Source organism: Ptychodera flava, chromosome 6 (assembly GCF_041260155.1).
Source record: "Ptychodera flava strain L36383 chromosome 6, AS_Pfla_20210202, whole genome shotgun sequence".
Classification (NCBI taxonomy): Eukaryota; Metazoa; Hemichordata; class Enteropneusta; family Ptychoderidae; genus Ptychodera; species Ptychodera flava.
The window spans coordinates 5,497,322-5,512,681 of NC_091933.1; the positions used below are offsets into that span (position 1 = coordinate 5,497,322).

Here is a 15,360-nt window from a genome sequence, read left to right on the forward strand (position 1 = left end):
CATTGCAAGCCACACTATCGTGCCATGTATGCCAACTTTCTTAATGTGAACCATCAAAGCTGGTACTGTATTATTTGAAAGCTATATATTTAGTCTGCTCAAAGCATCCCTCAGTGTAAAATTGTAACAACATGCATGCAAGGCTGTGATGGTAAAGATATGGCAGTCCCACAGAAACATGAATAAATGATACTTTATCATGATCAGCACATACCAAGACAATGTATCATTCCTTCACAGCTAACAAAGGTAGACGTTACCACATCTTAAACAAGATGTGAAGAGGGTATTGTATTTATTAATAAGTTTTTTTGTAGATTTACATCAATTGTTTCAAGTATGTTGCAACTCTAAAGCCAAAATAAAATTCAATTCATATTTAACAAAACACATTCAAATTTTTACTACTATAGACTGACTTCCAATTCCATTTGCCAGCAACCCATTGAAATGCATGCTGGTATTTGTATGTCACATGACCAACACTGGGTCCAGGCTATTATTAGAGCGCCCTCTGTATGCCTTTTCCAGAAGAACACCTAACCCAATCTTACTTTTCATTGTCTCATTTGTCAACATGCACACATGATGAGGTATAACACTTCTAGAAGGTTTCCTTCTTTAATATCTGACAGTGCAGAAAAGCATTTTTCCCCTAGTGCCACATATAAATCATGCCAATTTGTTTATTTTTTTCTGCCAGATTCCATTACCAAGGAAATCAAGTCATGTTGATAAGTTCAAGGTCACCATATTACACCAAGAAAGGCAAGGACATCAAGGCCATACAGATACCTAGTTGAGCAGTTGGTGTCAGAATGACTTTCAGGGATCAAGTTCAAATAGATTATTCTTCCTTGTTGCACTCTATGCAGTATGGATTCTAAATCTTCCTGCACAGGTCCTGTCTTTATTGTGCCAAACTGCGAAATTACGTCATTTCCTTGAAAATTTTCATTTGGTTTCACAGGAAGAGTTACATCAAAGTTTTGCTAGTTTTTTCCCCTGCTTTTCCTGTGCTATATAAAACCATGGTCAGTATCATTACCATACCCACTATGTACATGATACACATACAGCTGTAGCTGTAAAATTTAAATTTCATTCCAACTTGACTAAGGCCTTATACTGGAGTTGGTAGATAGATATTTGTCTTAGATAGTTGATGCACATCAGTCACTCAGTAAGTATTGTACAGGGATTTCACAGAAGTTTGAATTATTTATTTAAGAGGCATGCATTTTGACGTCACTTTCATGTAACATTTACTCCAGTTTAAGATAATAAACATTGTTGAGTACATTATAATACACAAGGGGAGTGTAAACTAGGTGAATGTAATTGCCACTGTGATACATTTCAACTCAAAGCTACGTTGTTCTGCCTTTAATATTAATATTATATGATGTCACAAATGTACACACAGTATTGCAAATGTTGGGGTTAGGTTATAATTTACTGTAGTTTCAATTGACAAATTCTATGATTATTCAAGTTCATGCAGATACATGTAAGTCTATGGTAGTTTTGCTCGGCATGTTCTACATGTGTGATGTGCTTGTCAGTTGAGAAATCTTGCTGTACAGAGTTACAATTGACATGCACAGTTTAGTATGTACCAGGGTGTTTCAAACACTGACTTTTGACTCGTACAGCACGATGTTTGTATTCTGTCTTTCATTAATGTTAATAATTTCTTGAAAGGACCTGGCTGAATAGTTGGTGAGAACTTTATAACTTATTTTGAAAGACCTGATGTGTTATGATTTGAGAGGGAGTATTTCAAAGTTGATAGTTAATTTCATATTTAAATTTCAGCATTTTACCTTTTGATATTCAGTATCAATGTTATTGTTATTTCCATGTTACAGTGTATAGAACATCTTATGTGCCATTTGTGTATCAGTACACGACTTTAAATGAAACACCAATAATTCCATAATTAGCAGCTGACTTTTCTAAATTTGCGACATTTTTATCAGGCCAAAGGAATCATGTGTACGTGATAGGTGTATCAATAGAGAATACATGTATAGAATGAGTACATTCAGTGTTTTAAACACGTACCGCAACACCTCAGTGTCTGCATGTGAAACTCCAAACCCAGAACATTGAAACAGAGAACAGTACTGTTACATGAGTATAATAATTATGAAAACTGAAGGCTGGTTGCTCCATAGGTGTCAGATGTGCTTAACTATATTGAAATCTGTAGGGATTGACTATTAGATCAGGGGTGGTCAAAAACGGAGAAAAAATCTGCAAGGGAACTGGAAAGGCCAAAAAATAATGAGCAACATCGCTGTTGATACAAAGGAAAAATTTTTGTGACTGTCGTTTGGGAAAATGTAGAATTCTAAAAAGACGCATGCCATGCAAAATAAAAAAAAGACAAATCTTATGACATTTAGTAATTTACATGTCAACTCTGCCACGCTTTTCCTCTCCCAATAAATGATCTGTCCCATAGGAATGTTTAGACTTGTCATTGGTGTTTGCAAGGATCACCACAAAGTGACAACTGAACTGTGACTTCTATCGAGGTATAATGATCAACAGAGGTCAGGCCCATTGGTATGTCTGGTGGCAGTCAATGTCATGATTTGAAGCAGAGACCTTATCATTGACCTTGAACTCTTAAATTATCTGTTAGAGATGCACTATTGGCACTTCCAATCTTTGAGTAGTGAATTGATGGCATTGAAAGTCTAAGATGTGGCCTTATATACAGTGAATGTAAACTCAATTGTTGACTGCTTTTAAAAGCTGAAAGTGATGACAGATTTGTATCTTTCTTTGTAGTATTTGGGGACTGAATCGTGAATTATTTGTTTACATCAACCTAAGACTGATTTCAAACCAGCAACATGACACACACATTGTTGAAACTCATTTTAACCCTTGGCAGGACTCAGTGCAGGAAAATGCTTTTCCATCAGAATGATTATTCAACATGGACATTTCTGAAGGAAAATTACTTTTAATAGGAATTCAAAAGTAGTACAGATATGGACTCATGTGTGTGGCATAGGACACTTGCAAAAACATGGTCATGACTTATTGCCATACCCCCACCAACTCCAATATAGAGCAGAAAATGTTTGAATACCTCATGCTCAAAGTATTTGTATGCAATACCATATGGAAGGTGTATAGCTCCATTGGGTCCTTCAGACTGGCTAGGCATTCAATATCACCAAACATTAACATATTCAGCCACTTTAGCCCTGACAAATCTTGTAAATTTTGAGACGGATTGTTGTTCTAGCATGGGATTACCTACTGAAATGATCATATGCAAATATTAAGTGAAAGAATGTGATTGATAAACTCCGTCCATCTCAGCAGTGTGATAAGGGTCCTCATATTCACAGTATTGGATCTGTGTAAGATTCAGTAGGCATCGAGTACGGAAGTGTGTGTGTTCAAAACGAAGCAGTATGACACTACATGTACATTCCAAGTAGGAAGTATGTGTACTACAAGTTGTGTTATTGTACATTTTCCCTTTACTCATGATGTCATCCGAATTTTACAGGAGAAATTTCACAGCATTCAGGTCGACATCAAAGCAAAATAGTCATTCTGCAATAAATGTGTTAATTATAAAATATTGGACAGAGAAATACTTGTTATTGGCCAAACTAATGATCATATTTAATCCTTTATAGGGTTGAAAACAATGAATATGGTCTTTGATCATTTAAACATTGAAGTATTACATTTTATCACCTTTTAATTTTTGATGTGGATCTAATTTGTTTAAGTTGTCATTTCCATTATAATCAGTTTTCCATGATGATATCAGACAAATTTTAGATCTGAAAACTTTTTGTCTCGCTGTACAATCTGCAGTATGAGAACTTGGTCCTTGCATAAAATTTCATGATTGGACTTCTTCTTCTTTACAGACTGTGTCATATTGTAAATAGAAATTTAACCATGAAATCTGCAGAAGAATCAGCTAATTATATATTTAGACAGTTAAAGTGTAATGTTTTGCTTTATGGTGATTGACATTAAATCGTTGACTTTGACTCAACATTATGAGTATAAAGGATGGTCCATTGTAATGCCCTCGATCCATCATTGTTTTTGGAATATGATCACTTTTTATGGAGTGTAAATTCTTAGGTAAAAATGATTATTTCAATTATTATTATTATTACCTTGGATGTCATACATGCAGTTTAAACATGCATGCTTCTGAAATCTATGAAGAATATTCAATTATGGTCGAGAATGCATTACAAAGTTGCATTTTTATCAGATTTCAAAGTAAATAGTTTGATGTATAGTGTTTGATAGGGTTGAAAACAACCAGCATTTATCTAGTGTTTGATATACATAAAGGGACTGTCTGTAAGTAGAGACAATGCCAATTTTCATAATTTATGATTATCATGAATAGGCCGTCATCTGATCTTAGATCTTGGAATACGTTTATGTGCAATGATACTCCTTTGAAAGGTGAGAGGCTGAGGTTGAGTAGAATTTTTCTGTGATTTTGAATCAAGAGATGTTAATTTTCTATCGTAACTTAATCTAATCTAATGTAAGCTTTTATAGGGGAATGGTGATTGTAAACGACTATGAACATAGTTCAGTTCTGATCATTTTTATAAAAATTCAGGCATCGATCAGGTAGTGGGGATCTCTCTCAGTGCAAAATTACACAATTATAAGCCGAGAACATCTGCTTCTCATATGGATTACTGGTTATATAAATTTCCAACTTGAAGTGGGCAGACGTTTCCACATTAATTGTACTGCCGGCCAGTAACCAGTTCAGTTGCCAAAAACAGTGTCAAGTTTATGACTGCAATAGACATTGAGTGAGAATCATGAATGCACTTTTCGTTTTCAAAGATATTAAATTTCTTTGTAATTTTATGGTCCTTTGGACAAGGCAATAAATAGTTGGAAAATAAAAGTTAACAGTTGTGTTTTCTCCCTCTGTTGAAATCTTTACAGTAAATAATTATGATGTAGACATTTCTATAGCATTGGATTCTTTGCACAGCACAGCCAGACAGCTCATTATTCCCTATCATTTTCCAGACGACTCATTTTCACTACTGCCATTTCTTTGTAACTGTCGGGAGTGGGACTGTATGCACAGATTTGTTTCAACCCTGTTATCTTGGTGCAACTTGGAACCGGGCCAAGTTAGCTTTCACAGACAGGCTTCAGTAATGTGAACTATGTGTAAAGCTAGACTGTAGACGGGTCAAGAATTTAAAACCCCCATGCACCATAACATTGTAGCAGTGTGTCTGCGATGAAAATCCTACTCTAATGGATGTGGTATGCAGAGATGCAAATTAATTTTATGAATCGTAATTTCTGAGACATGTTGGGGAAAGTCATGCCAAGGCATGTGTGCGTATTTTTTATGAATACTGGCAATGCTATTCTCTACCCAATTCCAATTTATCATTAAAAGAATTATCAAATTATTCAAATTTAACCATTCTTTTTAAGATCGCTGATTTCTCAGAGATGTGTACAGAAAGTCATGCTAGGGCATGTGTGCTAATTTTTATCTCAATGCTAGCAATGCTAATCTCCTGAGCCCATTCCTATTTCATAGAGAGAATTATCAAATTATTCAAATATGTGGATCCCCATAGATAACGACACCAGAAATAGTTCTTTACAATCCTCAGCATCACAGAGCTGCTATTTCACCCAGTGAGCTAGTAAAGTATGTGCATATTTGCAAAATGTGGAACAAACACTTCCGCATCTGATATTACACGGAAGTGTGCAGGAAGCTACAATATGGCCTCCACCCCTGCCATCTCCTTACTGGCTGCAAAACTTGACGTGTGGAACAAGAGGACAATCATTTGTTGACACTTTTAAGTTATGTCCGAATGTAGAATGTTATTGTATATTGTTCCACGGCACAGCAGAGTCTGGAAAAAACGTTCATTTTGGAATTACTATTGTATTGCTTGACTGTAGGTTCTGGAATAAACCGACCTTGCAAAGTTTTGTTACACTTAGGGACCCATTAGTTTTGAATAACTGGGGGATGGGGAGGAGGGGGTAGCAGTGATTGTTCATCTTTAACCACATTTCTCAAAATTACCCATTTTTATCATGCAAAAGTGACCCCTTGCCTTGAAATATTTCTCAAGATGACCAACCATTCCCTATTCATGCATCTAAACCATATAGCACGCCAATTGGTCAAATAGGATAGCTATTCTGGGCACAGTTAGCTATATACAAACCTACACTCAATCAGACTTACCACTAACAAGATATTTTCAGTGTCCTGCACACTGACCACATCTTGTAGAAGTATGGTTTTCATTTTTGCTGCTCTCATCATTAATGTCCTCACAAGGCAATGTGAATCATAGGAGACTGTTCTGAGCAGCATGTCAACTTCTGAAGGACACTGTACATCATTCAAATGAGTCCTCTTATTTTTGTCCCCCCTTGTCTACATTAAATTCTAATCCACCTATCCTCTTCCCTACTTCCTTCCTTTATATCCAACCACCATCCAAAACTCCCCTTTTTGCCTTCCCCCCTATCAATTTTTCACCCCTACTTCTTTATTGTTCTTCTCCCCTATATAGTTTATCACCCCTTTTAACCCTAGGTCTCACCTCCATTCCGTTTCCCCAGCATCTACCCCCTGATCATCAAGCTCTCCATGCTGCTTCCCAACATAAAACACTAACCCTCCACTCAACATCATCCTATCCATACACCTTTATTTCTACTCCCCACCCACTCTCCTCCTACATTCCCTCCTTCTATCCATATGTATTGATAGCCTCCCCGTAGTCTACCCTCAACCTTCCTTTCCCACGTTCTTACTCTTCTCAAACCACAGATCTCCATCTCAATGTTTCCCCTAGCTACAAGCACCCTAAGCCAACACTTGTATTTATAGCCTTACAACTATTAAAATGCAATGGGACAATTGTATTGGGGATGAGTTTACTTTTTAATTCAGAATATGTTTATAGAACAAAATACAAGATCACATTCTTTAATAAAGACTTCAAAACTTGACAGGCAAAACACTGAATATGATTAGAAAGAAAATCATTGATTAAATCATTGCAAATGTAATGCCAGCTGGTGGATATTGACTGGATTAAGACAAAACAGTCGTATCACCAGTCTTCCCCTTCCCCCAAAAAGATGAATAATTACCTATCTTCAGTACTTGACTGAAATATGGTTGACAGGATTTTCTTAAGGAAAAAACAAAGTCTCATTTCAAGTTGGTAAAAAATAGCAAAACATGTTTACACAATACTTTTAAGTACAGAGAATGTTAAGGTACATGAAATTATAAAAATTGATGGCCCTGAGCAAGAGGGACGTATCAGCTGTGTTAAAGCATAGGAGAGATGTCTTGCTTGCACTGGGACATTGAAATTGTCTGGAAAAATAGCACCATTTGAAGGTAAATTTCACAATATCTTGCCCTTATTGTGATGTCGCTGTTTCTCTCACAGCTACACGAACCAAAAATATCCCAGTACTTCACAGTGGAATCCTTTGAACTTTTCAAAATATATATTGAAAGATATTCAACACAAATGTATATTCATGATACTTAGGGACTGCCATATCAGTATTCTATCTTTAAGGTTTTCTAAAAAATGGTTTTATATGACTTTGGTTTGCAGCTGCAGACAAAGATGTTGTTTCTCTATATTCATCGTTCATTCACAATGTTTTAATCACAAATTATTTCCATCAACCACTGGTCACGTCTTGTTTAGTTTGCAAACATTCGGCACACAGTCCATGTAGCCGACAATGAGATGCAAATGATATGCGGTCAAGGTCTCCTCAACTAACTTTCAGCTGGTTCTTCACTTTCTACTATTTTTATATTATTTTTTACAAAGGCACAGACTTATTCTACCTGCAACTTAAAACTGATAGTGATTTTGTAGCTCATTCTTTACTATATTTCAGAGTTTTTGGTAGCCGGTAACAGACACTTCGTGTTCGTGTCGGCTACATGGACGATCTGCCAAACATTCATGTAGCTCCATGTTTCTCTGGTTTGTTTGACTTCAACATGAAGCATCTTTGTATACACCTCATCTAAAATCAGTCACTTCTCTCCTCTCTGATGATGGTCTGAAGTTTTTTGAGTTCTATTGGATTAAACATGCATCAGTGGCCCTGCAAACAAGTCATTAGAGATTCTCACTGATAACATTGCTCATTTCATTCACATGTCTTAAAGAAACATCCGGAGAAAGCTGTCCAGTGTCTTCAACAGATTGTCTCTGGACATGTACACTTGCATAAAATTGGCGATGAGATGACTGTTGTGTGCAGTAATTTCAAAGAGCATGCAGGGCACTGTAAAAGATGCTGGCAGTTTCATACACAGCGACAGTGTGAAGGGAGGTTGGGTGTTGTTAAATTTGTAGTTGACTTTTTGGACATGAACTAAATGTAAGTTATTTTAGTCATCCTCCATGGTGTCCACTGGTCTGCCCTCTGATCTCAGCACTTCTTTGTACTGCGACTTCCATGAATCGATCTGCAAGTCCTTACCATACATCTGTTTTAAAATGAAATGAAACCATCATTTCACACAGGAAGGATACATAATACATATGCCAGATGCTGTATCAGTGTTATCTATATGTTGTCAAAACAGTATGATACATGGCTGTCTCTCAAACAGTGAGTCAGCATATTTTAACATCTTAACTTTTTTCAGAGAAAATGACACACAATTTTGACTACTTTTCACAGAATGTTGATCTGTCAAAGTAACACAGATTGTAAAGTTTATGGCTAGCAATGGTGATTTTCAAGCTCCTGTTTGTTTGCCTTCTCTGATGTCGATTTTTTTTTATCTTACTTCGGCAACAAGGATGGGTTGGGTAGGGTTCACCTGGACCTGACCCAATTCTGGTCCATTTCAATTCAAAACATGAGGTAAACAAAGCCATTATAGCTTAGGAACACACAATAGGATGCATTATGCACTTCCATGGTTGACTGTGCAATATGTAGACTGAATAATACGATGTGCTCTGCTACACAATCACAAGGTTCACTCCCTTGAACCATGGAGTACTACTCCATGCTTGAACCATGGTTTGGCCCAAACTCATTGTTATCAAGGGCGATTTTAGACCTGTTTACTGGGCATCGGGGAGAACAGCTCAAGGTTGGCATCTCTGTGAGATTATCCCCTACCTTTGTCACGAACTCCAACACCTTTCTCTTAGTTGTCTCCTTCAGTGCCCTTTGACCCCACTGAAACTGATAGGCAGGAGGATCGGAGTTCACGACCCGGTTATACTCTAAATACCTGTAACGTCAGAGGAGAAAAAAACAGACTTTGTTTTTGTATAGGGTGGAAAGACTGCATTCTTTCAGAGAAATGCAGTGTGAAAAACCTAAGATTGTATGCATACACAAAAGGCATTTTTAAGGACATGAATACAGCAATGAATGAATAGAAAGAGCCTTTCATGACCGTGTACATTACATACACTAGAGTTGATGTAGAACTCACTGGCTCTGTACTTGAGGAAAATATGAGTCACGGGGGTAACACAGCTATGGGAATTCACTGCAACAAAGGAATCCTTTCACACGTACACAAAAATGCACATCTTACACTCCCATAAAGATAACACACAGGTCAAAATGGAACATTAAAAAGAAGAATTGATTGTACAAGCACGGCCTATGCAGCCATTAAAAGCTGAAAATGTAGTGCTAGGCAAAAATAACAGGACAATGCATTAACCCATACATGGTATTAATAAAGGTTCTCAATGAATTCTATTAGATACATAAGCAGCTTCTTGTGATGGGCATGACTCATTTATTCATTTGCATGATCACGTTTGCATCACAGGGTGGCCACCATTCTTGGGGTTTTTAACATTGCTGGAAAAAATGAAACATCAAATATCAAAATAAAAATTGCACTCAAATAATGTACCGGTATATACTGTACGACATGGCAAGGATACACCTTGTCCACTGTGCCATGGTTTATTATTTGCCATTAATCATTAGCTTATTTGCTGATTAATACAAGAAATTACACCAGCATTAATAGTCTCGATTGCATTGCTTTATAAGTGGGATAGAAGACGCATGTTTTGTTGATTTCTCTCTCTTTCAAATTTTCAAGACTGTTCAAAGGCAGTGACTTCCAAAATAGTACATCGTATATATGTCGGACTGACGAAAATAATGTTTAAAAGATGGCTTTGCTGTTTCTATTGATGATTAATTAATTGGGAGGGGGTGTTAGTAAACATTAATTAGTCATAATAAACAGTCACATTGGTGAGAGTTAATTATGTCAACCCTTGGTGGTCACAAGACTTACAGCCATTAGATGTAGTGAACCATAGATGTACATGCACACTGTCAATGCATTCCTGAAATGATGTAGAGTGCACAGGGCATTATAGGGAAATAACAATCACACAGACCAGCCACACAACACATGAGTTGATTATTGATTGTACTAAAGTCTCACTGCCAGTGGGTATACTGAGGAGTAGGTATCACAAACAGATTTTAAAAATGTAGTTAAAGGACTTCAGTCTCTTTCTATGCTTCACTATTATGGATGTTTCACTTTTTGACCAACAAACTAAATGGAATGTAGGGTCATCATGAAAGTCGATTAAATAATATGCAGAGAATTTGGTTGTTTGATAAAGAGAGGGTTTAGTTAACATATTTTTAGCAAGGATTTTCTGCAATGATTGCTTGAAAATTGAAAGCCAAGACTGGAAAGCTCTGTTCATGTACACGGCTTTGATTTGATTGGGTAATGTGTAAAGTTTCATGGAAGTACCATCACAAATATTAGGTTCTGGCACTTAATATATTCCTATGGGAGTTTACTGACGTGATAGTACTTACATCTATATCCTGGTACGTTCTTAAAACTTTGACAGAATGATTTTCAAATGAATGTGAAAACACAGTTTTATGTCAAGCATCCTGAAAGTTTATTAGCAGTAATTTACTGCAAGTTTCAACAGGAAAATGCTGTCCCTGTTGTCAAATATTAATGATAAAAGTTATAAATTTGGTGCCACCACAGAAATTTGTACTATGAAACTTACTTTTCTATTTTCTAAGTGTTTCCTTGCAAAGAATAAACAAAAACTAAAAACAAGTTTCTTTGCCTGATTTCTTTGCCTTGTGAGATGACTTTCTGGCAGCATCTCTAAATATACATTGCAGTAACTGATTTAATGTTTGATTAAAAACTCGTTTTCTGTAAAGTGTATTCAATGGCTTGGATTTGTACATCAGTCACCAGTAAAGTAGGAGAATGTGGTAAACCTTAACAACATTATATGTATGTCTTGTTTATTTTCTAGTTTTGAAAATTTTCAACTTCAAAAAGATGTTTGCCAGAAAAAGTTTACAAGCCTTGAGTACATCATCCTCAGATCACACTCCCCAACCCCTTCAGAACTGCTGGTCCAGAAAGTGTGAATGGACTCGTACACTGGAAAATGGGGGTAGCAGGGTCATAGGCAACAATACCAGCAATATCTGACGCTGATTAAGAAGTAAACAATCTTGCGATTAAATTATCAATCCGAAGTCAAAAAAAGGTCTACAGTGTACATGGAAATGGGGATGTACACAAGTACATGAACTGTCAAATGTTCAAAACCCATACATGAAGTACTACAATTGAAAAATAAGAAGTATTCTCTAAATTGCTGACTGCAGTACTGAATACCCCTTTCTTTAATGCTATATCAGACAGAACAATGACTGTGAATAGAACATTCCACTGCTGCACGAAAATTTTCCATGACGTCTTCAAAAAAAATTTTAACACCAGAATACCATTACTGAATCAATTCATGGCAGTTTCTGTCTTTGGCATGTATTGAAATCCTTTGAATATATTATGAATCATGTTGTTACATGAGCTTTTGTTTCATTTTTTTTACCATATTCTGTACTTCTCTGAAAGCGTCATCAGACTTTTCACATAGGACTCCTTTTGAAAGTTAAAAGGTCAGGGGTCATATGAAAGGTGGTCAAAATTCTTACAAATTGAGGTGAATGGGGGCCTCACAGCCAGGCCAGCGTTGTTATGACGACACAGCCTATGACTCAGCTAGTCAATATACCTAGGTACTTAAAGAATAGATAACAAGGTATTCACTGTGTGCTGAATGTTTACAGTTATTATTCATGCGCTTGGATACAAAATAGCTTTGTATACTGAATAATTGTGGCTATAAAACTGGTCAGTACACGTACATTACATGTCTTGTCATCAATCATCAGGCTTTTGTCAGTAAAGACACCAAAAATAAAAGTGACTGTCACTATTTATATCAAAATTAGAGTACTATACAGGAATTTTCATAGAACATTTCTCCAATGTATCGCCCTCTGTTGACTCTATTTTGAATCAAGCTTCCAAGCTTTCTAATTTGACCTTCCCTGTCAAGTTAATCTTTGATACCTGACAGTCCTTGGGAAAGTATTACAATGTCTGCAAATACAGGGCTTCAATATAACACACTGCATGTATTCTGATGATACCAATCCTGCTGAGTTACATAAGCACCTACAATTTTGAAATTTAATAAAATGACTGGACTGGAAGAACACTCACTCTTCAGCACTTGCCATGTTGACCTGTACTCAGGACCAGCTATTTATCAGGTCTCTTTGAATTCATTGAAAAGAACTGAAAGTACCAATACAAGTGAAAGCTGGCAATCTGTTTTTGATAATGACTTCTTTTTGATCAAGTGTGTGAAGGAACATGTGAAAGATTGATAAATAATTTTCAAATCTCTTTCATTGTGGTATGATCAACAAATTCAATTGTGTAATCCTCAGGGTGTTGCTTACAATCTTGCTGTCAGCAATAACATCTTAGCAAGTACATTGTAATCAGTGTTTTTTGGCTCAAAAAGCAGAATCCAAGTGTCTGAATCGTTTCGATTGAATGTTCATGTGATGATTTCTGAGTGCAAGCACCGACATGGATAGCAGCTGAGAGAGCAACTCAGGACAAGCAGGCGCCATTTACTGATAGACTACTGAAATAACATTCATGCCATATGCTCCTATGGTCCACAAATGAGAGCTACAAAAATTCCACGCCAAACTATACTATGGTCCTTTCTCAGCACAGGTGGTGTTCACCACACCATTTTCAAATCTGAATTACCCAAAGCCTAGTACACGTACCTGTACTACTTGTGGCAAAGTAAATGGGTTTATTGATTCTTGATGGCACAAGAAGAAACTTTTGGTTTTATACAAACAGTCTCTATTATTTTGCATCCTTGCATTTCACCTAGTATCCAACAAGAACATTATGGTGGTCAATTTCTCATGCTAGTCACAGCAAACAAATCCATTTTCATTAGTTACCTTGGAATTTTAAGAGCTTGGTACAAACTAACAAAGTACCATTTCCTTGACAACGACACATAGAAGTGAGGGACTACTTACAGCCATAAAACAAACAATGGGAGAAAAAAAATATTAATGGCAAATAATAATTAATATCATCAAATACTGATTAACTCAGCAATATTTTAATATATCTCAAAAGTTTTGATGCCACTTAGTGTCATGAAGACAAGACCTTGACTTGAAGTCTCTCTGCTTTGGGTTTTCCTTTACTGTTTTGAGGATAGTAAATGTACACGGATCGTTCATTTGATCTGTTAATAATGACACTCTAAGATAGTCAGCATCAAGCAGTCTCCGAAGACTCAGAAATGTGCAAAATATGTCCTTGGGAGTTAATATGTAAATTATTGACTTTGTGGTTTCCTGACTGCTGAGAATGCGGGTACTACTGTATTCAGTTTCCTGCCCTACCTATCCTTTTGATCTACATTACTATTCAATGGCTGATATCTAGAAAGTGTGCATGTGAGTAATTTATCAATGAAGATTAATGAACATTTAGTTCCTATCAAAATTCTTCCATGTTCTACAGCTAGTAATAAATGTTGGCCTGAATGACCTTTCCTCAGTGCACATGTACGTGGAGGTGAAACGGTCACAATTTTTTATTCCGTCTACTTTTCAGAGGTTACATGAAACTTGTGAAACATTCACAAACCTTCATCAAGTGCCTTCACTGGGCATGGCGGTTTACTGGACAAAAATATGTTCAAAATAACAAATCTGTCATTCATGGCAGAGTATGCTTGCAGACAGATTTTCACACTCTAAAAACCATACTGTGCCTGGAAGCTGACTTGCTCTCAGCAGCTTTTGAGGACTCAGTTTGCAATTTCAACGCAAATTAACATTTCCCAGTCTTGCATCAGTGAAAATCGACAGTTTTATTTTTATTGAGAGTTAACACAGAGAATGGCAGCCACTCTAAATGTCAAATATTGGTCCCTGGACATTATAAGGAACTTCAATCTCAGACTCTGAATGGTCACCTTGAATTTGGTTATTGACTATGAATGAATAAAGTTTCTTTGAGCATGAACTCAAGTTTACGATGTTCATAATTTCGTCTGGTATGATCTACTTTTGATGCCTGTTGGAACAATTGTGACCTTGTCGTATACATCATGATACTTATTTACATGTGGCTTGTATCCAAGTAAACAAAATACTGATTGTTTAAGAGATATGTTTACAAAAAGTTGACTTTGTTGTGGACAATACCAATCATATAACAACAACACCGCTGCTAAAATTCATGAAAATTTTAAGGATGCAGGGAAGAAGTGAAGTAGAAAAATATTAAAAATGAAACACGTACACTTGCATCGAAACCATGAGTGGTATTTGGTAACAAATCTGACTGCACAAGGACAGTTTTAATGCCTTTGACTTACACTGTGACTTTAGAATTAACAGTCACACTGAATGGCCAAAACCTGCCCAAGAAACTTCCTGTCCTGTTGACAACCTCAGACACATTTAGTAACAACATAGCAGTTACAATCAGTGGTAAAAAGTGGCCCTGTAGTCTAAAACTGTTGTGTTTTCACAATTTCAAAATTAACCACTTACCATTCTATGAAGAAATCATGAAACATTAAGGTATGTGTCCCACTTTTAAAATTGTTCTTAACTTTCTGAAATAGATACAAACTTTGAAACACAATTCAAGCCAAGCACCGGTTAAGCAACTTTCTATGACTTACATCTGCCTTACAAACTCCTGGGTTAGCAACTTCTTCACATCTCCAAACACTTCATGGCTCTTGCTGTAATGAAGACACAATACAGAAACTGTATATCAGCATTCACAAAGGAACCAATACTTGCCAAAGGAAAGACAATGTGATGAATAGACCTCAAGAAAATCTCAAGGGTTTTTAGCTCAAGTCAAATAAGCATTCATAT

At 36.4% G+C, this 15,360-nt stretch overlaps 2 protein-coding genes across 2 annotated transcripts in view; one reads left to right on the forward strand and one right to left on the reverse strand.

Annotated features, from left to right (window-relative positions):
- The window catches only part of LOC139134672 (protein O-linked-mannose beta-1,2-N-acetylglucosaminyltransferase 1-like), a 40,812-nt gene extending 35,874 nt beyond the window's left edge, over positions 1 to 4,938 (forward strand). The window contains exon 22 of the mRNA XM_070701640.1: positions 704 to 4,938. Within this exon, the coding sequence (XP_070557741.1) occupies positions 704 to 803 (100 nt within the window). The 3' untranslated portion in view covers positions 804 to 4,938. The remainder of the gene's footprint in view (positions 1 to 703) is intronic.
- A 2,008-nt stretch (positions 4,939 to 6,946) lies between these two features.
- The window catches only part of LOC139134674 (non-structural maintenance of chromosomes element 3 homolog), a 38,393-nt gene continuing 29,979 nt past the window's right edge, over positions 6,947 to 15,360 (reverse strand). Inside the window, exons 8-10 of the mRNA XM_070701642.1 lie at positions 15,159 to 15,221; positions 9,208 to 9,322; positions 6,947 to 8,560 (exon numbers count right to left, since the gene is read on the reverse strand). Of these exons, the coding sequence (XP_070557743.1) occupies positions 8,462 to 8,560; positions 9,208 to 9,322; positions 15,159 to 15,221 (277 nt within the window). The 3' untranslated portion in view covers positions 6,947 to 8,461. The remainder of the gene's footprint in view (positions 8,561 to 9,207; positions 9,323 to 15,158; positions 15,222 to 15,360) is intronic.